The sequence below is a fragment of the Tenrec ecaudatus genome, chromosome 1, assembly GCF_050624435.1.
Source record: "Tenrec ecaudatus isolate mTenEca1 chromosome 1, mTenEca1.hap1, whole genome shotgun sequence".
NCBI lineage: Eukaryota > Metazoa > Chordata > Mammalia > Afrosoricida > Tenrecidae > Tenrec > Tenrec ecaudatus.
Window position 1 is genome coordinate 12,447,384 of NC_134530.1, and position 24,195 is coordinate 12,471,578.

The 24,195-nt window shown below is 59.1% G+C and overlaps 3 protein-coding genes across 3 annotated transcripts; all 3 read left to right on the forward strand.

The window, feature by feature from the left end:
- The first annotated feature begins 3,211 nt into the window (after positions 1-3,211).
- ICAM1 (intercellular adhesion molecule 1) lies at positions 3,212-15,095 on the forward strand. The gene is made up of 7 exons (XM_075546742.1): positions 3,212-3,433; positions 5,071-5,331; positions 11,644-11,955; positions 12,441-12,728; positions 13,144-13,410; positions 13,563-13,811; positions 13,899-15,095. Exons 1-7 carry the CDS (start codon positions 3,382-3,384, stop codon positions 14,069-14,071), a joined length of 1,602 nt encoding a protein of 533 aa, XP_075402857.1. The 5' UTR covers positions 3,212-3,381; the 3' UTR covers positions 14,072-15,095.
- A 220-nt stretch (positions 15,096-15,315) lies between these two features.
- Positions 15,316-16,651, forward strand: ICAM4 (intercellular adhesion molecule 4 (Landsteiner-Wiener blood group)). The gene is made up of 3 exons (XM_075546756.1): positions 15,316-15,880; positions 16,001-16,306; positions 16,456-16,651. Exons 1-3 carry the CDS (start codon positions 15,487-15,489, stop codon positions 16,572-16,574), a joined length of 819 nt encoding a protein of 272 aa, XP_075402871.1. The 5' UTR covers positions 15,316-15,486; the 3' UTR covers positions 16,575-16,651.
- Positions 16,652-18,000: 1,349 nt separating this feature from the next.
- Positions 18,001-23,958, forward strand: ICAM5 (intercellular adhesion molecule 5). Its single transcript, XM_075546769.1, has 11 exons — positions 18,001-18,076; positions 19,045-19,314; positions 19,488-19,808; positions 20,017-20,304; positions 20,597-20,851; positions 20,997-21,245; positions 21,545-21,790; positions 21,879-22,157; positions 22,248-22,493; positions 22,993-23,259; positions 23,529-23,958. The coding sequence occupies exons 1-11, from the start codon at positions 18,001-18,003 to the stop codon at positions 23,789-23,791; spliced, it is 2,760 nt and encodes a 919-aa protein (XP_075402884.1). The 3' UTR covers positions 23,792-23,958.
- The last annotated feature ends 237 nt before the right edge of the window (positions 23,959-24,195 follow it).

The window sequence follows — 24,195 nt, forward strand, 5'->3', positions numbered from 1 at the left end:
GGTGTGGTAAACGACCCCAGGTCGATCCCATTGGCTGAATTGCAATCACCCGGCCCAGGTGGGCTGCTCCAGGTGTAACGCCCATCCAAGCCCACCGGCGGGAAAATTCAGCTTTTGTCTTTTGCTGGCTCTCCTGGGCATGCGTAATGGACTTCCCAGTTCCCTAGGCTAAGCTACCTAACAGGCCCAGCCCCCATGGGTGTCATATAGCTTATGTACACTATTAGCAAGCTATCCAATTCCTTTGAAAAGTCACCAACACCTCGAATTTGCATAGTCCTAGCCAGTCCTTTATTGGTGAGGTAGCTTATTGTGCCAACCTGGCTGATAAACACATGTGGGGCTAATTGAAGGGCGGAGGGATAAATGGCTCAGTGAGCCTCACCTTTCTAGTTCTCAGGTCTCTTGCTTTCTGATGGTCGGACCAGGGTGCAGCTGCCTTAGCCAGTTCCCTGCGTCAGCTGTCAAGGCTCACTTCCTGCAAGACATCCCTGAGGAGAAGTCACATGGACCTACCCTGATGCAGCCCTGGGTGTTGAAGCAGCCGTGTGCAGACCCCTGCCAGTGCTGAGATGCTGACACGCTCACTCACTCGGCTTCCCTCCTGCAGTCGGCATCATTGTGTCTGCTTTGAGATGGAGGAGGATTTTGTAGATTGGTGTTGGACTAATGGGTTAATGTTGGACTTGTGGGCGTGGGCAGCACTGGGTTGGGATGTTTTCTTAATGTGCACTTACCCTTTATATAAAACTCTCTCTTCTACATGAGTTTCTGTGGATTTGCTTCTCTAAAGGCCCCAGGCTAACACAGTTGGGGTGGCAAGGTCATCTTGCTCGGTAAAGCGGACGGTGGCACAACCAGAGGAAGGCCTTCAGTGAGCTGGACCGACATGGTGACTGCAGCAATCGGCTCAGACCTGGAAATCAAGGCATTCACGTTGAGGATTAAAGAGCCCCCACGCCCGGCCAGGATGTTTCCCACGGCCTCCTAGGCATGTGCACGCTGGAGAACGAATCAGGAAGGGTGCAGAACTGATGCCTGTGGATGATGATGCTGGCGAGAACATGCAATATGCCAGGGGCTGCCAGCGGGAGGAGGAGGCACTCTGTCTTGGAAGACGTCCAGCAGAATGTTTCTTGGCTGTGAGGATGGCTAGCCTGCTCCTGCGCAGGGAGGATGGGAAGACTTCATGTCACATTTTGCAGGTTATCAGAAGGAGCCAGTGCTCACCAATGAAGAACACCCTCAAGGAGAGGGATGGATCCTCACTGTGGCCACCACAGAAGGCTCAAACGCAGAAAGTCACCGGCGCCGGCCCCATGACTCATGGTGACTCTAGAGGACAGGGTGGAACTGCCCTTGTGCGTTGGATGTCTTTCTTCCCAGAGGTAGCTGGGGGTTTCAAACCGCCGACCTTGTGGGTCAAAGCCCAATGTTTAACTACTGGACCACCAAGGGCTCTCCTGGGCTCAAACACGACAGCAGTGTTTTCTTCCTGTCTGTCTCTGAGTCACAGCACCTAACACACATCCTTACAGAAGCCAACCGCCTCACCTTTCTCCCTCCGGACGGTGGGTGGGCTGGCTGCCAGCCTTTCCTTTGGCAGACAAGCGTTTGCCCACGGCTCCACCAGGGTTTCTTTCCTTTCTTTACGGTGGCCAGTACTCAGTAGGGCTCCTCGTGGTGGAGTGGCCATGCGTTGGCCTGCGATCCTCAGGGTTGGCGGTTCGACACCAGCAGCAGCTCCGGGAGACAAGCTGCGCTTTCTCCAACCATCCACAGTTAGTCTCCTGCACCCGGCAGCTATGACTCAAGGTCAGTGAGCCTGGTTTTCGGATGTGCCCCGTGGGAAGGAAGCTTTTGCCACTGCAAGTGTGACCTGCGCCGCCAGGGCGCGCGCCACCCCCACGCCTCGGGCCAGGCCCCGGGGCCCAGGGGAGGCCAGCCGAGTTGGAGAAAACCCCAGCCGAAAATAACTGACCGCGCAGGATTTTCCCGGAGCCTCCGAGGTGCCGTGACCACCCTGCCCTTTGCCCAGGCCTTTCCGAGGCGGGGATTCAGCACCTCCCCAAGTCCTTCTAACAGAAAGATCCCCGTGGAAATTCCTTAGGAACAACCGGGACTGGGAACGGGGCCCATTTCAGGATGGTGGGTGACTGGCAGCCCCCCTCCCTGCAGGAAAGGCCTGCCTCCCGGCTCTTCCCTTCTGCTGCCTACCTCCCTCGCTCCCCAAGAGGTCTCCATGGCGACGCCGCCCGTGCCCCACAACAGGAAGCCTTGGGCAGCACTGCTTTTGTGCTAGGAGACCCCTGGGTCCCCAGCCTGCATGAGGTGGACACTAGGTCTTGGGGTCACACACGCAGGCGTGACTGGAGGGGGGAGGTGACTTCCCGCATCCTAGAATGAGCCCCGAAGCCTAAAGACATCCCCCCCCCCTTCCTAACCGTCCTGCTCCAGCCAGTGCCGCAAACTGGCAGGTGTTAGCGCGGAACTCAGGCTGCCAGAGGCACACGCGGGATTTGGGGTACCCCGTTCCACGTGGGACCTGGGGGCTGCTTCTGATTCCCTGTCCCCTCTCACCCCCTAGGTCAAGGCTTGGGCTGCTCCCTCCGTTTCTCCAGGGAGCCTGGCACTGGAGCCATGGAGTTTCCTTTTCCTAGAAGAGGAAAGGGGAAGCGAGGCGTGGGGGTGGGGCACGGACTTCCTCACCCCGGGACGCAAGGATGCCAGTTACCCTACTACAAGTACAGCCCACCCTGGGGTTCAGCGCCCCCAGGTGCCTGGGCTTGCTGTGGCCACTTCGCTGGAAGCGCCGGGGAGGGCCCAATATGTCCCGTGCGGGAGGGGCCCCCTCGAATGGAGGGCACCTGGCGGGGATCCCGGAGCTCCTTTTGAGGTGCACGCGCTGGGGGATTAGCGCTGGGTTCCAGCCCCCTCTGCTCGGAGCCTCGCTTTACCCATCTGTACAACGGGCACGCGTGGCTCCGGTATGCCGTCCGCGCTGAGCAACGGGGCCAGCGGGGGCGTCCAGTTTAGCCCCGCAGGGGGGCCCGGATACCTGGGCGTCGGGGGACCCCCCAGCCCGCCGCCTCGCCGACGCCACGGCGGTGGCCGCCCTCATTACTTCAGTTTGGAAATTCCGGTGTTCCCTGGGCCAGTGGAGAGGACGACCCGGCGCGCGCCGAGCACCCTCCAGTCCGGAAATGCCAGAGCCCTGGGTCTGGAGGGGAAGGCGGGAGGTTTCCGGGAAGGCAGCACCGCCCCCAGGCCCCCAGAGACCCGGCGCTATAAAGGGACCCGCGCTGCCCTCCGCGTCCCAGTCGCTCGCAGCACTCTGCGCCCAGCACCCGGGAGTCGTCTCCGGCCACCGCCCGGCTCGCTATGGCTCCCTGCGGCGCCGCCTTCCTGGCCCTGCTCTGCGCTCTGCTCCCAGGTGAGTTGGGGTGCAGGTGGGCAGCTCCGGGGACCTGGGCTACACCTTTGGTATGGTGAGAGGACTGTCCCCCGCTCTCCATCGGTACTTAGACCCCCAGGTGGGTTGCCCGGTGACCTTTACTGGACTCACTCAGGAGGGTCTGCAGTCACCTCCCCAGGTGTAGCCACAATCTACAGCTGCGGCTGCTTTCTGATTTCCCAACATAGAATGGAGACAGGTCTGGGGGCTACCTCATAGCGTGTGCCTGACCCAGCGAGGTGCCTTGGCTCCAGACCCAGGGGAGGACATAGTCCAAGGCCATGTCTCTGCCTCCCCTCATTCTCCCCTCCCCACCCCATGTCGTGTTCCTCATCCCCCCACCCCTGCGGGGAAGTCCAGACCTGCTTCTGCTTGGGGGAATTCCAGGGCTGGCTGGCCAAGACGCTAAAGCTGAGAGGTCTTGCAGCCTTTGGGCGGTTTCCCTTCCCATCCAGACTGCTGGACCAGCTGGCTGGGCAGCCAGGGGAGAGTTAGGGCCTGGAGGAGATGGGATTGGTGACCAGCTTGATGCTGGGATCTGTCAGGTACAAGATTGGAGTTGGAGCTAACACTTCCCAGCTGAGGAAGTCCTCTCGGAGCCTCTGGTGAAGCGGGAATGCTCCCAGAATTCCCTCGGGGGACAGCCCAATGTTTCCACACACCTCTACCTTTGCCTAGAAGCAGTGGTTCTCAACCTTCCTAATGCCTCCATCATGTGGTGGTGACCCCACCCCCAACCATAAAATTATTTTTGTTGCCACTTCATCACTATCAGTTTGCTACTGTGATGAATCCGGCGACCCCTGTGAAAGGATCATTCAACCCCCGAAGGGGACAGGAGCCACAAAGGCTTGACAACCTTTAGGGACAAGGGCAGGGGGGCAGTGGGAGGGAGGTAGCCTCTGGGTTAGTTGGCAGGGGCAGTAACGCCCACACCCTTCCTTACGCAAAGCCTTACATAAGAGTCCCTGACCTTAGTGAGGGGTGGGCGGCGATTGTACTCACCCAGCTTACACATGGGGAAAATGAAGGCCCAGAGAGGGGACACCATTTGCCAAGGGAGTGGGGAGCCAGCCGGGGGAGGATTCCTGTCAGTGGGTTTTGTTCTTGCTGGGTCCCATCCTCTTCCTGGGGGGGAAGAGCGAGGGGGACACTGACTGCTTGTCCCTCTCCTGCTCCCCATCCATCTCAGAATAGCAAACTTGCCCTTAGGTCTGCCTGCACTGCCCACAAGCTCATCCGTGCTGAGCTGCCTCTCCGCCTCCGCGGGCGGTCGTCACACCGCTGTGCTTCGGGCCTTTGCACTTGCTGTTCCCTTGGTTTGGAACTCACTTCCCTTTTCTCTGGAGAGATGGCTTAGCACTGCTGACATCAGCCTGTCACCAAGGTCCTGGCTGCTTTATGGACTTGTTTTCATTGTGGCAAAATTCGTGTTAATATTAGTCATTCACTCTCTGCTTAGCTCACTCCACGTCTCTCTCTCCCTCAAGATAAGCCTTCTTCACAGCTGTGTCTCTGCGGCACCCAGCCCAAGCCGGGCACACAGTTGGCCCCCTTCTCTCATCATGTCTTCATGTCTCCCCTCTCCTCAAATGACCCCCCCCTTTTTGTTCCAGGGTCTGGAGGTGCCCAAACATTTGTGGATCCTCTGGAGGCCATCCTACCCCAGGGAGGCTCCTTGCAAGTAAATTGTAGCACCACCTGTGACAAGCCTGACACCCTCGGCCTGGAGACCGTGTGGAACAAGAAAGAGGTGGGCTATGGGACCCACTGGAAGGCCTATGAACTGAGCAATGTCTTGGAAGACAGCAGCCTGATATGCTTCACAAACTGCCACGCCATGCAGTCTGAAGCTTCAACCAACCTCACCGTTTACAGTGAGTGCGCGGTGGCGGAGGGGCGGGTGGACAGGGGAAAGCCGTGGGCAGCGGAGGCGGCTTTGTCGCTTGGGTGGCAGCATTGGGGGGCCCATGATGAAAGGGCGGGTTAGGACGGAGAGGCCCAGTGTCGCTTGGAGGTTCCTCTTCGGGGGACCTTGGCAGGGATCTGGCACCGAAGGGAGAGCCGGCTCGCTGGGTCTTGCTCGTGAAGCATGTAAGCGACAAGGCCCTGGGTGGGAGTCAGGGAAAGAAAATGCACCCCGCCCTGCCATTCTGCACAGATTGACAAAAGATTGGGTAATAGCTATGCTGGCAGCGCTGTGGGGGAGCAGGGACTCTCCGGACGCGGCTGGCAGGAGTGGAAGGAAACACATCATCTCCCCGGAGCAGGGGTTTTGGCATTGGTTCTCAAAATGATGCACTCAAAGACTAACTGGAAAGTGGGTGGGTTTCATCCACCTGGTGGAGTGGAAGAAAGGCCTGGCATTCACATGCACAGAGATGACAGCCAAGAACACCCCTGGGAGCCCTCATTCAGAATGGACCCGATGGCAGTGGCTTTGGTTTCTGGCCCAACATGTGTCCAGTGTGAACACACTGGTCCCCTCTTGTCTTAAGGACCGAGAGAGTCCTGAGCGGAAGCATGAGACATGGCGCAGTATTCCTTGGCTGGGTCCTGGGGAGAAGACAGGGGGTGGGTTCTCTCTGTCCCCTTGTCTCCTTTGGGGGCTTTGAGCTGTGAGCAAGGGCAAAAAGAAATAGTTACGATTCAAATTTTAAAGAAAAAAAAAAGAAGCCGAGAGAGAAAGTGAAGGGGGTCGAGGAAGGGAGGGAGAGAGTGGCCTTGGAATTGGGTAGCCTTGGGTTGTCACTAGCCACTGGGTGACCTTGGGGATGCAGCTGCTCAGTTTCCTTCTCTGTCATGTGAGACCTCTCAGAACGGGTGTATCAGTGCAGTGGGGCGGAAGGAGCCCTCCCCGACACGGTGTCTGAGCAGAGCCAGCCTTTGGGCAAACAGGGGTTTTGTTTCTGGCTTAGGGGTGTTTGAATAGAACCTGTCACCTTCCGAGAAGGGGAAAGTCCCCAGACATTCCCAGTAGCCCCTGAAAACCCCTTCGGTGAGCTGGGAGACCTTCTAGAACAGAATTTCCGCATCACAGCCCGGATGGCTGAGTCCAGGAGCTCCCACGCCTCGCCCTTGGTGCCTCAGCCTGCGGGATGGGCTCCTCTCTGTGAGATGGGCTCGGGGGGTCAGCATGCCAACAGCAAGAGAGGCCAAGGTGGGGAGTTGGGGTGGGGGTCACTTCAGAAGGATTTCAGGGAGGCTCTCCCGTTCCTGGGCACAAAGGCAAAGCACTCTGCTGGCTAACAGAAAGGGGTGAGGCTTGAGCTCTTCCAGAGGGTCCGCAGGAGAAAGGCCTGGCAGGCAATTTCCCTAAAGAACGCAGCTAAGCAAACCCGATGGGGCAGTGCCACCCTGTCACGTGAGTTTGCCCCCCTCCCGGCAAGAAGAGCAGTCACCAAGCAGGCTATCTCAGGTCAGCTGACTCCTAACAATAATTAGAAACAGTTTTGTAAAAAAAAAAAACAAAAACCAACAGCAACAATAAAAGGAATTCACAAAGAGAAATGAGGGCGCCTGGCTGGGTGGTTTCAGCTCTTCTGGAAAGGGCAAGGGGCTGTTCCTGCAGCAGGTGATCCTGACCTGGTAAAGACAGGCATCCTGGGCAGCCCAGGGAGGAAACGTCCTCATCCGGGGGCAGTGTTGATGAGCGAGAGTTGGTTGGCTGGAGCCAGGACTTGAGGCTGCCAGGGCCTTGAAGGCTAGGGCCAAGGAGCTAGGACCTTCCTTTCCGGGCAATGGGGAGCCAAGGAGAGTGTGTGAGCCGCAGCAGGCCGGGGATTTAGAAGGCTGAAGGCCGTGGGCCCAGGGACTCGGTGGCCCTGTGCCGTGTCCAGGCCATGTGCAGGAAGGGAGGGGCAGACAAATATTTGCAGAGTGGAATCAAAGGAATTGGGGAAAGAGCAGAGTTACAGGGGTGGGGGTAATTTGGAAGAGGCCCTTCCCCCTGTTCCTGGCCCCAGTTGTCAAGGCTGGCCTTCGGGAATAGCTGGAGTCCACTGGGGCTGAGCCCTGAGGGGCCTTCCGGCTCCACAAGTTGAAATTGGCCGCAGCCTGTGGGACTCAGAGCCAGAAATCTAGGGGGCCTCGCCACCCTTTCTTGGTTTGATTTTCAACAGCCTTATGGGGAGATGCCATTTGCTTACCCTCCCAGCCACCTATGACGGGGGAACAGCTAGGAAAATGTGACAGCCGGGGCCACAATTGAATTTTAGAACACTTCTCCTTCGCACCCCCCCAGACAAAACTTCCACCGCAACAGGAGTTCAGAATAGCGTCCCCCCAAGAGTCTAGAGTAGCCTCTTTCACAGCTCAGAAAACTGAGGTTCTGCAAACGTCACATGTCGTCTGCCCATGTTAAAGAGTCAGCAGGGCTGGGGACCAAACCCACAGGGTCGCTATGGGTCAGAATCGACCCCATGGCAGCGAGTGAGAATGTGACGGCTGGAACTGCTTCTCTTTGGTGAGGTTGTGAAGTTAGCTAGTATTGGTTTTACACGTTACGTGGTCTCCAAGTTGGACCTTCCCCACTCCTGATTGACAGCCTTGGAAACCCACAGTTCTTCTGTGTCCAATAGAGTGGCCGTGGGTCAGAGTCGACTGATTGGCAGTGAGGTTTTTTTTTTCTTTTCCGTTTGACTGTGCCCTGGAGGTAGCCTATGAGCAAAATCTAATGGTGCTAAAGGAAGAAGTTCAAACCGCACTGGATACGTTACCCGAAAGCAAGGCTCTAGGAATTGATGGAACGCCAATTGAAATATTTCAGCAAGCTCATCCCTGCCGGGGAATTTGAAAGACAGCTCGTTGCCCAACTGACTGGAAGAGATCCATATCTGTGGCCATTCCACAGAAAGGTGGCCTAAGAGAATGCTCATTTTATGGAACAATATCATCAATATCACATGCAAGTAAAATTTTGCTGAAGATCATCCAACAACGGTTGCAGCATGGACAGGGAGCTGCCAGAGGTTCAGGCCGGATTCAGAGGAGGATGTGAACCAAGAGATATCATAGCTGATGTCAGATGAATCTTGATTCAAAACAGAGAATTCCAGAAAGGTTTTACTCGTTTCATTGGCTATGTAAGAGCATTCGACTGTGCGGACCATAATAAATTGTGGATACCTGTGAGAAGAATGGGAATTCCAGAGCGCTTCGTTGATGCTCACGAGGGACTCCTACCTGGATCAAGAGGCAGTTGTGTGAACAGAAGAAGGGATCCTGGCATGGTTTAAAATCAGGAAAGGTGTGCACCCTTGGTAAGTGTATGGTGAGAGGTTGTATTATCTCCCATCCTTGTTCAATCCACGCTGAGGAAATCATCAGAAAGGCTGGATTATATGGAAAAGAATGTGGCATCCGGATTGGAGGAAGGCTTCTTAACAAGCTACAGTATGCAGATGACACCATTTTGCTTGCTAGAAAGAGCGGAGAACCTGAAGCACTTGCTGATGAAGATCAGAGACGGTAGCCTACAGTAGGGATTACAACTCAATGTAAAGAAGATCCAAATCTCCACAACTGGACCAAAAGGTAACATCATGCTCAATGGAGAAAAGGATGAAGTTGTCAAGGATTTTGTCTTGCCTGGATTCACAATCTTGATGGAAGCAGCAGTCAAGGGCAGCGGTTCTCAACCTGTGGGTTATGACCCCTTTGGGGGTCGAACGACCCTTTCACAGGAGTCACCTAAGGCCATCGGAATACATAAATATTTCACAATACATAATTTCATATGATTTTGTGATTAACCAGTACACTTTAATTATGTCCAATTATAACAATGGAAATACATCCTGCATATCAGATATTTACAGGATGATTCATAACAGCAGCAACATTACAGTAATGAAGTAGCGACTAAAATAATTTTATGGCTGGGGGTCACCACCACATGAGGAACTGTATTAACGGGTCGCGGCATTAGGAAGGTTGAGAACCACTGCTTTAGAGTATTACAGAGCAAGGATGTTGCTTTGAGGACTGAGGCGCTCCTGACCCAAGCCCTGGTCGTCTCCATTGCCTCCCGCATATGGAAATTGGACACTAATAAGGAGGACTGAAGAAGTAGGGTACGTTTGAAGGGAGCTGCTGGAGAAGAATCAAAGCACCAGGAACTGCTGAAAGGACAAACCCATCTGTCCTGGAAGAAGGCCAGAGCGTTCCTTAGGGGCAAGGATGGCAAAACTTCATCTTACAGACTTTGGACATACTGGCAGGAGAGACCAGGCCTTGGAGAAGGACATCACGTTTGGTAAAGTAGAGGGGCATCGGGAAAAAAAAGAGGAAGGCTCTGGATGAGATGAATTGACACCTGGCTACATCAGTGGGCTCAGCCATAGAAACACTTGCAACGGTGGCGCAAGACCGCGCAGTGTTTTGTTCTGTTGTGCATCGGGTTGCTATGGGTCGGAGCCGATTCTATGGCTCCTAACAACAACAAGCCCTGGCTACCCAGTGTGTGAACCACAAGGTCAATGGTTTGAACCTACCGGCCTCTCCGTGGGAGAGAGAGAGAGAAAGCTTGTTAAGGATTTCTGGCCTCAGAAACCCACAGGGGGAGGGGGGTTCTCCTCCCCCTTCCAGGGCTGCTCTGAGTTGAAGTGACCTTGTTGGTAGTCAGTGAGATTGTGTGCCAGGCCCAGCAGGGAACACAACAGACAGAAATCCCACCCTCCTGGAGCCTGGCATTCTCTGGGAGAGAAAGGAGAAGGCAGGGACCTGAGGCGGTTCTGTTGGTAGGAGACCCTTTCTCCTGCTAAGGGCCATTTGGATCGTTAGGGCATCATCTGAAGGCCATCCTGGACAAACATTTAATTAGTTCACCCACAGTGTGATGACTAGGTGCCCCGGTGGCCTAGTGGTAACAGGTCAGCCAGCTAACCACAAGGCCAGCAGTTCAAACCCCCAGCCACTCTGAGAAAGAAAGACAGCGGGGCTTTAAACTCCTGTAAAGAGTCACAGCCTTGAAAGCCTACAGGAGCGGTTCTGCTTTAGGGACTCAAAGGCAGTGAGCAGCTGGGTTCTGGTTTGAATCTGACAGCAGGAAGCGCTTCTCTTTGATAAGAGGCTTGAGGTTCGATGGTATTTTGTGTGGCTTTGTGGTTCTCGAGCCATCCGTTGTATGTGAACCCAAACCAATACAACCCACTATCAGCGAGTCGATTCCAACTCATAAGCAGCCCTCTGAAGGCTTTCCAGCAGTGTGAATGTTTACAGGCTCAGAAAGCCTCCATCGTTCTCCCTGGGAGCAGCTGGTAGGTTTGAACTGAGCCAGTTTTGCAGTTAATAGTCCAACACCAAGCCCACTACGCCACCGCCACCGGGCTCCTTACCTGGTGCCTGGAAGCTTCCAAAAGTCTGTGGGACAACTCCCTTATCTCTCATTCCGTTCTTCCACGCTCTTGTGAAGCCCGCCTGTCTGTGAGAAGATGGTGGGTGCCATCGGGACAGAGGTGGAGGGGGGTGATGGCCAGGACCTTTTTGGATGACACTTAGTGGACCTGGCTTCAGGTTTAACTGACCAGGCTGATGCCTTGGTGGTGGAACTTGCAGGTCCCACCCCCATCCCATTTTTCATTCTGCCCAAACCAAACTCACCTGCCCCTAAGTCCATTCCATCTGAGTAAGCGGATAGAACAATCTAGAACTGCCACTGGGGGTTTCCAAGGGTGTCAGTCTCTCCTTCTGTCTGAGCATAGGCCCCGCCTGGTGTGTGGATTTGAACGGCAGCCCCAGGCATGACCTGAATCTTGGGGCTCCCTTTTCAGTAGAAGATGCTGTAATGAATAAAGAATGTCTAGTCCACTTGACAAACACCTGTGGCCCACGCCCCTGGCTCTGGGAAGCTCTATCACATTCCAGCCCAAGGTTGTGGAGGGCTGGAACCCGCCCTGGGAGCCTCTTGGGGGGGTGGGGGGAGCGCCAATGAGCAGTTTCCCTGCAGCCGTCTGTTTCCATTGCCAGCTGTGGGAGATCATTGAGCAACTGAAGACAGATCTCCACAGACGCGATTTTCTAGAGACACGCCTCTGCATTCCTGTCTGGTCTAGATGGCAGGGCTTGTTGACGGGGAGGGCGGCATTTAGAGGGAGGGGCGATGCCAGGACTGGTGCATCCCGGGCCCTGGCATCTCCTGTGGGCAGAGGACGCCCTCCGGCTCACACACACACCCCTTCTCTCCTTAGGGCTCCCGGAGCGCGTGGAGCTGTTGCCTCTGCCCGCCTGGCAGCCGGTCGGAGACAACCTCACCCTGCGCTGCGAGGTGACCGGCGGCGCGCCCCGGGCGCATCTCAGCGTGCTGCTGCTCCGCGGGGAGCAGGAGCTAGGCCGGCAGCCCGCCCTGGGCCTCGGGGAGCCCGCCCGGGCCTCCTTCACGGTGCGCCCGCGCAGGGAGGACCACGGCGCCAACTTCTCCTGCCGCGCCCAGCTGGACCTGCGCTCCCGAGGCCTGGCTCTCTTCCAGAACAGCTCCACCTCCAGGCAGCTCCGGACCTTCGGTGCGGCCTTGGGGCTCGGTCATGACCATGGGGTGGGAGGGGCCCCTGGCTGCAGGGTCCTCTGGGAGGAGCATGCCAGTAGCCCCTGGAGTGGGGTCTCCTGGGGTGGGACCCTGACAGCCACAGGGTCTTTTGAGAAGGCTGTTGTCCCGGCCAAAGAGCGAGCCCTCGTAGCATAGTGGTCAGCAGTTTGAAACCACCAGCCCGTCTGAGGCAGAAAGACGAGGCTTTCTACTTCCGGAATGAGCGCTAGTCTCAGCCAGAGGAGGGGCAGTTCCACTCTGCCCCATAGGGTTGCTGAGTCAGATGCACCAGGTAGCAGTGGGTGTGCAACTGGGGGGGAATGACCCCAGCCAAGCGGTGGGCGGCCCCGGTACCCAGTGATTCACGCTCTTGCAGTGTCCTCCGAAGAGGGTATTCTAAACGCCCAGGAAAGGGCAACAGGTCATCTGTCCGCCACCCTCACATCCCCCTCTTCTCCCCAGCCTTACCAGGGACCCGGCCGATCCTCACCGCCCCCCGGATCCTGGAGGTGGGCAGAGAGTCCACCGTGACCTGCACCTTGGAAGGGGTGTTCCCAGTCTGGGAGGCCCAGGTCTACATGGCACTGGGGGACCAGATACTGAACCCTGTGACTGTGCCCGATGCGGCCCCACTCTCGGTCACAGCCTCAGTCATGGCGGACAGCGATGAGCAGGAGACCCAGCCGCTGACCTGTTCTGTATTCTTGGGCAACCAGAGTCAGCAGACCAGAGAGACAGTGACCATCTACAGTAAGAAGGGCAAAGGCCAGGCTTCCTGGGCGGGTAGAGACTGTGGCCCTTAGTCACTCTTCCGGTCTGGAAGGGAACACCACCCACGTTAGCATCATCGACCCTTTAGGATTAAAAGGGCAGCAATCTACCCATGGGCCAGGTCCGAGAATTCGGAAAGGGTTAACATGGGAACGGGAAACCTGGGGAGGCAGTGGGATAAGTGAGGGGGTCTACGGAGGGGAGCGACAAAATGTGTAGGAATTGTTGGGTGCAAAATGGATGGTATGACCTGTCAACCTTCACCGCACATACAATAAAAGTTAAAAAACAGACAAATGATTGCAAGAGGGAACTGGTAAAAGGCAGAACGAAGGAGGTGGAGAGGGGGGGCTCCCTACCACAGCCTGAGTCTCACGGCATGCTCCACCCCCAGGCTTCCCGGAGCCCAACCTGACATTGAGTCAGGTAGAGGTCTCCGAAGGGACGGAGGTGAACGTGGCGTGTGAGGCACATGCGGCAGCCGTGGTGACGCTGAGTGGGGTTCCAGCCCTAACCCCAACTCAGTCCTCGGACCACAGGGCCCACTTCCGGCTTAATGCCAGCGCCGAGGACAACGGCCGCAGCTTCATCTGCTTCGCTGCCCTGGAGGTGGCCGGGGTGGCGCTGCACAAGAACCAGACCCAGGAGCTCCGTGTCCTGTGTGAGTAGGACGATGACTTCTGAGGCCCGGCTTCCAAGAGCCTGTCCTGCAAAGCCAGTCCCCCACGACACCCCAGGGCCCTTCAGTCCTGGGTGCGAGGAGGCCCCCGGTCTGTGATGGCCCCCACCCCTCATCTTGCTTGGCTTCTCCAGATGGCCCCCGAATCGACGAGAGGGACTGTCCAAGCAACTGGACGTGGCAAGAAGGCTCCGAGCAGACCCTGAAGTGCCAGGCCTGGGGGAACCCACGTCCCCAAGTGACCTGTCGCCGAAAAGGGGACAACTTCTTGCTGCCCGTCGGGGACTTGAGGCCTGTCACGAGGGACTATGCAGGCTCCTATCTCTGCCGAGCCGTGAGCAGCCGTGGGGAGGTCACCCAGCATGTGGTAGTAACCGTGCTGTGTGAGTACCCAGACAGGTGCCTGGGCGGGGTGGGGCACGGGGCTGGGCTCAGCCTTCGTCCTCACCGCCCTCATTTTGTCCCCGCAGACCAGAAGTACCACTTGGTTATCATCCTTACAGTATTAACGGCGGTGATCGTGGGCACGTCTCTCACGACTGCCTACCTTTACAACCGTCAGAGAAAGATCAGGAAGTACAGGCTACAGAAGGCCCAGGAAGCAGCCTCCATGAAGCTGAATACACCAGCCACGCCACCCTGAGCCCAGGCCAGGCCTGGCGGCTGCACCACCTCATTAGCCAGCATGGCGGACAGAGGACGGGAGACTGGCTGCTGTTGACACACAGTGCTTGGTGTCCAGGCACCGGCATACCAAGGACCATGCCTCCCCCCTCCCCCAGACCTCCCACCTGGCCTGTAGCCACAGGAATGAGCCAAGAGGAGGGAGCTAAACTAGAGATGATGCCGGACCTAGCAGGGGGTGGGGTGGGATGTGAAAGACACACCCCAATGTGGGGACACCCAGCCAGGAAATGGTGACACTAGCCTGGGAGGGCCCACATTCCACCAGGCAAAGTGGCCTGGCCACAGACACACTTGGCTCTGAAACACAGCCCTGCACTCCTGTCCACTGAAGACCCCACTTCTTGATGACATATTTATTCTTTTTTTGTTCCCTGCTATTTATTGTGTCTCTCATGTCGGCTAGAATAGTGAAGAAGGCCAGTGTCCCTTCTTGCTCTCAGGGAGCCTTCAGTCTGACCTCATTCAGGGCCGCCAGGGACAATTGTACTGCCTGTGCCCTGTACAAGGGTGCCCGGCCGTAAACACGGACAGCCATCCTTCACTCCACTGGTCCCACGATGGCTTCCTCTCCCCTCCCAGAGCAGGGGGTGACCTTGCACAAAGGCACCATCGGAACCAGCCTGCCGGCATGTCCAGAGTGGACCCACTAAACCCTTACCTTCCTGCACCCCCAGCCCTGACACTGACCTGTTAGCCACCTCCCTCACCCCAGTGCCTCTCTGCGAGTGTTCCCAATAACATTTGAAGGCCACACCAAAATAAGGGTGCTCATTAGCAGCTAAAACACGGGGTCCCCCTGCCCCCAAGCCATGTCCAAACCCTGTATGCCTCTGCCCTGCCTACCCTTCTGGTTTCCATCTCTGGGACCAGGCAAGGAGGCGGTGGCAGTCCGCAGTGGGAAGGGAGGCCAAAGTTTCAAAGTCTCCCCACCCAGTCCTGGAAGCCTCACTATTGAATAAAGTGTTTTAATCTGGTCCAAACCTTGTGTGACTTGAGGGGAGCTGTCACGTCCAGTCCAGCTGGAACTTTTTCTAATCACTCGCTCGGGGGGCCTGCCCTCCCACTTCTTCCACTGAGAGAGGGCCTCCAGCCAAGGCCCAGCCCTGGGGCTCCGCTCCAGTTCTCAGTCTCTTGACCACCTTCATAGAAGACAGGCTCCGGAAGAGCCATTGGCTTTTGGTCCGCAATGGGGGTTCTGAAATCCATGTTTGAGCTGAGGGAGGCCAGTATTGGCTGGCTGCAGGGTTCCCAGGCCCTCCAGGGGGCCTCTGCTGCTCTGGGTGGGGCAGAGAGGCGGGCCTGGTGACTCTCTTATCTTGAGGGCCAGCAGTGGTTCCCTGGCCTGTGGCCCCTCAGTTTGGGCTCTCTGCCATGAGGTCTCTGCTCGCCCTCTCGCTGTTGCTTTTGCTGACAGCGGCATACTTGGGAGGTGGGAGTGCACTGGGGCGCCGGGCGGCCTGGACGAAAGGCCCCGAGGGCAGCCCTGCCTTGCCCTCAGGGACCTCAGCACAGTTCTGGGTGCGTTTAAGTCCCGAGGTGGTGGCCGTGCCACCTGGGGACTCCGTGTGGCTCAACTGCAGCAGCAGCTGCCCCCTGCCAGAGGGCTCCGGACTCATCACCCGGCTGCGGCAGGGCAAGACACTCCGCGGGCCCGGCTGGATGGCCTACCAGCTGCTGGATGTGAGGGCCTGGAGCTCAGCCGTGCGTTGCTTCATCACCTGTGAAGGGGAAACTCGTTGGGCCACGGCCAGAGTCACCGCCTACAGTGAGGGTTAAGGGCGCCCAACGGGGACTGCTTTAGGGGGGTGGGGGATGAAGGGAGGTTGGGTGGATGGTGGCACTAGGGGACTCCGGCAGGTCTGGTTATGCATTCCTCTTGTCTTAGAGCGACCCAAGAGTGTGATCCTGGAGCCTCCTGTGTCAGTGGGCAGCAAGTACATGCTACGCTGCCACGTGACACACGTGTTTCCTGTGGGCTTCCTGGTGGTGATGCTGCGGCAAGGTGGCCGAGTCATCTACTCTGAGAACCTGAAGGACTTCACGGGCCCGAATCTGGCCAATGTGACGCTGACCTATGAGTTGTCCCCAGGGGTCCGCCACCTCTGGCAGTCCATAACTTGCCACGCTCGCCTTAATCTCAGTGGCTTGGTGGTCCGCAGCAGCTCGGCGCCCATCACGCTGAGCGCCCTTGGTGAGGCACCTCTGTAGCCCTGTGGCTTTGGAGAGAGGGTGGGGAACGGGGAACCTCCTGGCCCCAGAGGATCACCTCCTGATCCTTGTGTGCGCCGTACCCTGGACTTCCAAGTGTTCTGTTTCTGATTTCTGCTTCCCCACCCTCAGCTTGGAACACCAAGTCCACAGCCTTGTCCTTAGCGTCCATCGCAGCCCTTCTGGGGATCCTACTCATCGTGGGAGCCACCTACCTGCACAAGTACCTGGCAATGCGGGCCCAGATGTAGTGCCCGGGGAGTGGTCCACTGTAGATGAGCCAAAGAGGGGGTAGGGGGAATCTGGAAAGCCTTTTTGGGAACCCTATCCTGATCAATAAACGCTGTTGTCCCCCACGCGTGCACCCCCTCTGAGGAAGCATCCACTACTCTGACTCGGCCACCATGACTTCTTCCAAATTCTCTGTATTACTCAGAGCTCTGGTTCGAGGCCTGGCTTTTCCTGTTTGCCAGCCTCAGCTGCAATTGGTGGTGTGGCTTCTTTCCCTCTCCCCCCTCCACTTTAGATCCCGGGCTTTCCTGGAGGACAAAGGTAGAGCCAGAAAGGTGTGGCCCGCCACCCCCTTCCCCCCCCAACACACACAGAGTTCAGGTGAGACCCAAATGGGTAGGGGGTCACAAGGACAAATTGAGAGATACAGCGAAGAGGCTTCAGCCCAGAGAAGCGATCATCAGATGTTCTGCATGGGGGGCTTACAGACCCGTGTCTCAGAGTCCTTGGGCTACAGTGGGCACATGGGGTGGGGGTGTCCAGGCTAGGGGTTCAGATGCGGTGTTTAAAATCATTACAATTGCTCGCTCGGGCTCCTGTGGACCCCAGATCGGGACTGCTCTGGGTGCTGGGCAGAGCCCGCTTGATCCAAAGCCCCCCGCCTGGGGCGCCTCCTGGGCTGCTGATGCTCACACACGCCGCGGAGACACGTGCCTGCTGCACGCTGGGTAAATACAGACCCGGAGCCGAGCCGACCCTAATTTAGACGCCCGAGAAGCTGCTGCGCGCATGCACACGTGTCCCCATCGGCTCGCTGGCACTCTTGTCCCCTCCCCCTCTGTCGCGTGCAGGGTCTAGCGTGAGAGGGACTAAAGGAGGTGGCTGTAACCCTCAGCTTCCCATGGAAGGATCGGTGAAGGGGACAGCCCCGCGCCCTCACCTAGAACTCTCCCCTCCTCATTCTATGCCTCCTGGACCTCTCCTAGCACCCAAATCAGTCTCCACCTAAGGGGCGCTGGTGGGAGGGACTAAACATAGGGGCGGAGCTTGGAGACCAGCTCATTAGCATAGCATCTAAGGTAGAGCCTGGGTAGGGTTTGGAAAAGGGGCAACTCAGCGTCGCCGATCTCCGCGGGGGATGACGCGGGAGCGCGCAGCCGCCCCCGGAGGGCTCCCGGCGCTCCCGCGAGCCTCCGTGTAGACCCGGGAGGTCGCTCGCTTCTGCCGGCTCGCCGTCACCAAGGCCCGAAGCCTGGCGCACGCTCACCCTCCCGCCCCCCGCCGCCTCTGCTGCCGCCCCCTCCTTGGAAACCAAGTTACCAACGTTAAGCCAATCCCCGAGCGCAACTCTGCCTCCCCCACACCCCACCCGCCGCGCCGCGCCGTCCTCTAGCCTAGCTCCTTGCTCGCGCTGCGCTTGCCTCCTGCGCTTCCCCAGTGGCGGCGATGCCAGGGCCCTGGCCAGGGCTGCGCCAGGCGCTTCTCGGCCTTTGGGCTGCCCTGAGCCTCCTCCGTCTCTCAGGTAAGAGCTGATCCCGACCCGGGGGTGTGTATGTGTGTGTGTGTCTGTGTACAGGGCGGAGGGCGGAGTTCCCGGACCTGAGAAGCGGCCGCGTGCCACTCCCGGCTCCGCCTGCTCTTCGCTCCCACACTTCTTCCTGAGGTCTTCCATCTCCCCATCCCTCCTCCCAGCACTCACCTGAGACCCCGCTCCCCGAGTGCCCAAGTCTCTGTGCTGCCTCTCTCCGCCCCCAGAGATCCCGAATGCTCTTCCTCACCTCACCCAAGCTCGAATCTGGAGGCCCCCAGGTCTCTCCTGCCCCTTCCCGAGGGTACCTCCTTGGGGCTGTGCTAGGCACCGTGGTCCACAGGCTGTCATCCTCCTCACTTGCCGTCTACAACGACCCAAGCTGTCCTACTATGGTGACTCAGAGGCGCTATCCCCGCGGCCCCCCCACCAGTCCTGGCAATGGGACCCTTGGACTATCCTATCCCGCTGTCCCTTGCACCTGTCGAGCCCTGAGCCTTCTTCCCATGTTCTTCATCAGGATTTGGGGGCCGCTGTTATCCTTGACTGGGCTTCAGTTCTCCTTTGCCCTCGCCCCAACCTTAGTCTCCGCACCCCCCCCTCGCGATGTGCCAGGGTTCTTGAGAACCCATTCTTTCCCCTTCCCCCCACCCGGTGGGTTCTCCCTCCCTCCGCCCCCCAGAGTGTTGCTGTGTGCCAACGACCCTCTTCCCCTCCCCCATTAGCCACCGCTTTACGAGCCCTGGAGACCAGCGCTTTCCGTCCCCATGTCCCAGAGGCAACCTGGAGGTTCGGACCCTGAAGGGGGTCTCCGAATCTGAGGTCTGGGCTGGACGCGGGACTTCTCGGCTCAGTCCTGACTTTGGCCTCTGCGCCTTTGCCTGGGATCCCTGATTCCGGTAGGGGCGCTCAGATTTCGGAGAGGAGCTCCCCCAGGCTGAGTCCTGTATTTCCTCGCGCAGCGGTCGCGCAGGAGCCCTTCTGGGCTGACCTGCAGCCCCGCGTGGCGCTTGTGGAGCGCGGGGGGTCGCTGTGGCTGAATTGCAGCACCAACTGCCCACGGCCGGAGCGCGGTGGCTTGGAGACCTCGCTGCGCCGGAATGGGACCCAGAGGGGTTTGCGTTGGCTGGCACGGCAGCTAGTGGACATCCGCGAGCCTGAGACCCAGCCTGTCTGCTTCTTCCGATGCGCGCGGCGCACTTTGCAGGCGCGTGGGCTCATCCGTACCTTCCGTGAGTCCTCCACCACGTTCAGCCTCTGCTCCCTCCTTCCAGGCTCCTTCTCCTGGGTACCACTCTCTCCCACCCCCACCCCGCCACCAAGGTCCTCCCTCCAGGTCTCCGCCCCACTTGGTTCACCCCCCCCTCACCTTGGGCCGCTAAATCCAAGGCATGTTCCTCTGCAGAGCGACCGGATCGCGTAGAGCTGGTGCCGCTGCCCCCGTGGCAGCCCGCGGGCGAGAACTTCACCCTGAGCTGCAGGGTTCCGGGTGCGGGACCCCGTGGGAGCCTCACGCTGACCCTGCTGCGGGGCTCCCAGGAGCTGATCCGCCGGAGTTTCACAGGGGAACCGCCCCGAGCGCGGGGCGCGGTGCTCGCTGCCACGGTGCTGGCGCGGAGGGAAGACCACGAGGCCAATTTCTCTTGCCGCGCGGAGCTGGACCTGCGGCCACACGGGCTGGGACTGTTTGAAAACAGCTCGGCCCCTAGACAGCTCCGGATCTTTGGTGAGTGGGTGTAGGGAGGGGGAAACCCAGTGGGGTCACACAGACGAGACTTAAATTCTAATCTTGACTTCAATAGCTGAAAGTTATTTGTCTCTGCCTGCAGGATGATTGTGATGGTTAAGTAATAGTGCATGCAAACGCTTAGCGCTCATCCTGTGCCCAATTACATGTAAAGTTCAAACTCTCCTGTTCCCCGCCCCCACCCCAGTCCTGTCTCCCGAGCCCCCGCGCCTGTCCGCTCCCCGGCTCTTGGAAGTGGGCTTGGAAGAGCCAGTGAGCTGCGCCTTCGACAGACTTTTCCCAGCCTCGGAGGCCCAGGTCTACCTGGCTCTGGGAGACAAGACCCTGCATCCTGAAGTCACGCGCGACGGGGACGCGCTCACGGCCACTGCCACAGTTACAGCGAAAGCAGAGGAAGAGGGCACCAGGCAGCTGGTCTGCAACGTGATCTTGGGAGGCGAAAGCCGCGAGACCCGGGAGAACGTGACCGTCTACCGTAAGAGGGTGGGGAGAGGGAGGGGCGGGAACCTCTACGGTTCGGGGGCGGGATCAGGGGAACGCGAAGGCGGGGCGTGAGGATAAGGGGCGGCCCTCCATAGGAGAATTGCGGAGCAGACGCGGGCCCAGAGCCTAGAAGGGGCGGGGCATATGGGGGCGGAGCCTATGCGCTTCGAGTTGGCTGCCGTGGATTTGGTTGCTGCGCTACCAGGATTTTGACGTCAGGGGGTTGGCATTGAAGGGTAGGAGGGGCGTGGTCGGTGGATTCCATGCTTCTGTCTGGTCCCCAGTTTTCCAGGCGCCCCTCCTAACCCTGAGCGAGCAATTAGCTCCCGAGGGGACGACGGTGACGGTTACCTGCACAGCTGGGACCCGAGCCTTGGTCACACTGGATGGAATTCAAGCCGTGACCCCGGGGCATCCTGCCCAGCTCCAGCTAAACGCCACCGAGAATGATGACAAGCGCACCTTCTTCTGCGAGGCCACCCTCGAGGTGGACGGGGAGACCTTGAGCAAGAACGGGAGCGCAGAGCTCCGAGTCCTCTGTGAGATGAGCTTTACCCTCTCGGCTCCGCCCCCGCCCCGCCCACCCGAACACATTTCCCAGGACCTGCCGAGTTCCGAGCGGTAGCATGGAGGCGGGGACTTTCTTCAGGGTTCACGCCTAGCTGTTTCCCCTTCTGCTCGCAGATGCACCCCGGTTGGACGATTCGGACTGTCCCAGGAGCTGGACGTGGCTGGAAGGCCTGGAGCAGACGTTGCGCTGCGAGGCCCGCGGAAACCCCGCGCCCTCGGTGCACTGCGCCCGGCGGGACAGCGGGGCGGTGCTGGCGCTCGGCCGGCTAGGTCCGGTCTCTCGAGCACTCGCCGGCACCTACCGCTGCACAGCGGCCAATGCCCAGGGCGAGGCGGTCAAGGACGTGAGGTTGATGGTGGAGTGTGAGTGGGCGTGCGCCTGGTGCATGCCAGCCTTGTTCTCAGGTCTAGGGTGTGCCCATAGGGATCTGGGTCATAGATTTAGGCGGATGGTTGGAGACAGACAGACCCTGGAGAAGGCACGGATGGGTCCAGTGGGCGCTTTGTGGGACATGGTTTGATGGTGCAGCCTCCCTTTGGCTTAGTGTCCCTCTACGAAACACAACCTGCCCCCTCCCTTCTCTGAGGCCTTGGGAAGGAAAAAGGTCTAAGGACATCATGCCAGTTCCCAACCCCCAATACGGACTGTTCCCGCCCCGCAGACGCACCATCGTTGGATGTCGTGGGCTGCCCAGAACGCATTACGTGGCTGGAGGGAGCAGAGGCCTCGCTAAGCTGTGTGGCCCATGGGATCCCGCCGCCCACTGTGATGTGTGTGCGCGCCGATGAGAAGGAAGAGGTCTTTGAGGGCCTGCTGCGCGTGGCCCGGGAGCACGCAGGCACTTACCGCTGTGAAGCCGCCAACGTGCGAGGTTCAGCGACCAAAACAGTGACTATCACGGTGGAATGTGAGTGGGGGCGCGACGGGGCGCGACGGGCTTTGTCAGGACAACCCCGGGCCTGACTTGCTGCCCCTGTGTCACCGCTGACCCCCAGATGGCCCCAGATTTGAGGAGCTGAGCTGCCCCAGCAATTGGACATGGGTGGAAGGGTCTGGGCAGCCGTTTTCCTGTGAGGTCGATGGGAAGCCAGAGCCAAGTCTGGAGTGCGTCGGCTCCGGGGGCACCAGCGAGGGACTGATGCTGCCGCTGGTATCCCCCGCGCCCACTCCAAGAGCCCCCGGGACCCCCAGTGCCCTGGCACCGGGCATCTACATCTGCAACGCCACTAACCCGCACGGCTCAGTGGTCAAGACGGTCGTCGTGAGCGCTGAGTGTGAGCGGAGCCCAGGAGGGCGGCGGGTAGAGAGAGGGTGGAGGGGCGTCCGGACTCGACCAGCACCACCCATCCCCTGCTACTTTGCAGCGCCACCGGAGATGGACGAATCCACCTGCCCGAGTAACCAGACGTGGTTGGAAGGGGCCCAGGTGGTCGCGCTTGACTGTGTTTCCCGGGGCCGCCCGTCCCCACTGGTGCGGTGCTCCAAGGAGGGCAGGTCCCGGCCCCGGCCGGAGGGACAGCGCGTGTCCCGAAAAGACGCGGGCACCTACCTCTGCGTGGCCACCAACGCGCACGGCACGGACGCCCGGACTGTCACTGTGGGCGTGGAATGTGAGTATGGGCGGCAGTGCCAGCGGGCGGGCCAGAAGCCCCAGAAAAGTGAATCTCCGTGGTGAAGGACCCCAAGGGGTGCATGGGGCATCTCCGCTGGGCTTTTCTCTGGGCAAGGATTCACCACCTAAACCGTGGATGATAAAAAACCTCCAGGGAACAGGGACCCCCCAACCAAACCCACTGCCTTCCAGTTGATTCCAAGTCAGCGACCCTATAGGACTGGGTCCAACGTAAGCAAAAGAGCCTGTTCCCCTTAAATCCCGGGCTAGGATATGGACGCGGGTCCCTATCTCCCATTCGGTGGAAAAGCATCTTCCTTCCGGTCGGTGGGAATTCTAGTCCCCACTACAGTCCGGATCCAGCCAGTTTATTGGGGAAAGAGGCTCCTCGCCCCGCCCCCACCCGAGGGGGGAGGGGTTCCAGCCGGCTGGCAGTGGGCGGAGGAAGGATGCTTGGCCTGCAGCTGAGCCTCTTTCCAGCGCCCTGTTCTCTGCAGACCGCCCGGTGGTGGCTGAGTTGGCAGCCTCGCCCTCCGGAGGAGTGCGGCCTGGCGGGAACTTCACGCTGACCTGCCGCGCCGAGGCGTGGCCCCCAGCCCAGATCAGCTGGCGCGCGCCCCCGGGGGCCTCCAACATCGGTCTGTCCAGCAACAATAGCACGCTGAGCGTGGCGGGCGCCCTGGGCAGCCACGGCGGCGAGTACGAGTGCGAGGCCACCAACGCCCACGGGCGCCACGCGCGGCGCATCACAGTGCGCGTGGCGGGTGAGTGGCGGCTGGCCGGGGGGCGGAGAATCTGCAGGGGGCGTGACCTGGGCTTGGAGTGTCGGGTTACGCCTCTGCCTCCTTTGCAGCCCTCACCCCAAGACCTGAGTGAGCCCAGGTGGAAGTCGGTGCGCCCGGGCTGGGTGGAGCTTGGAAGTGCCCTCCAGGGCTTTGGGGGCGGGCCGGTCTGTGTGATGGACACTTGGACCCCCACTATGGAAGCAGGGCACAGGGAAGATGGGGAGCCCCAACTAGCTCTCTCCCCGCAGGTCCGTGGCTGTGGATCGCCGTGGGGGGCGCGGCGGGGGGCGCAGCGCTGCTGGCCGCCGGGGCCGGCCTGGCCTTCTACGTGCAGTCCACGGCCTGCAAGAAGGGCGAGTACAACGTGCAAGAGGCCGAGAGCTCCGGGGAGGCCGTGTGCCTCAACGGCGCGGGCGGAGCCCCAGGCGCAGAAGGTGGACCCGAGGGGACGGGCTCCGCCGAGGCGCCGGCGGGGGGCGAGGTCTTCGCCATCCAGCTGACTGAGGCTTGAGCCCAGCCCCTCTCCCCGCAGGCCCGGGGACGCCGCGCCTCCCAGACAGACAGAGGGGCTTGTCTGTTGCTCTATTTGTTTACTCATTTATTTATTTATTTATTCGAACTCTAGGGGGACACACTCCTATTTTCTAAACCCCCTCCCCCCAATAAAGTTTTTATAAAGGACCCCTGCTTCTGTGTCTGCCCTGTGAAAACCAGCCCACTGTTCAAATCTCGATCCTGCAGGTTTTTAAAATTATGTTACTGGGGGCTCATACAACTCTTAGCACAATCCATCCATCCATTCTGTCAAGCACATTGGTACATTTGTTGCCCTCATCTTTCTCAACACATTTACTTTCTACTCGAGCCCTTGGTATCAGCTCATTTCCCCCCTTCCTCACCGCACCCCCTCCCTCA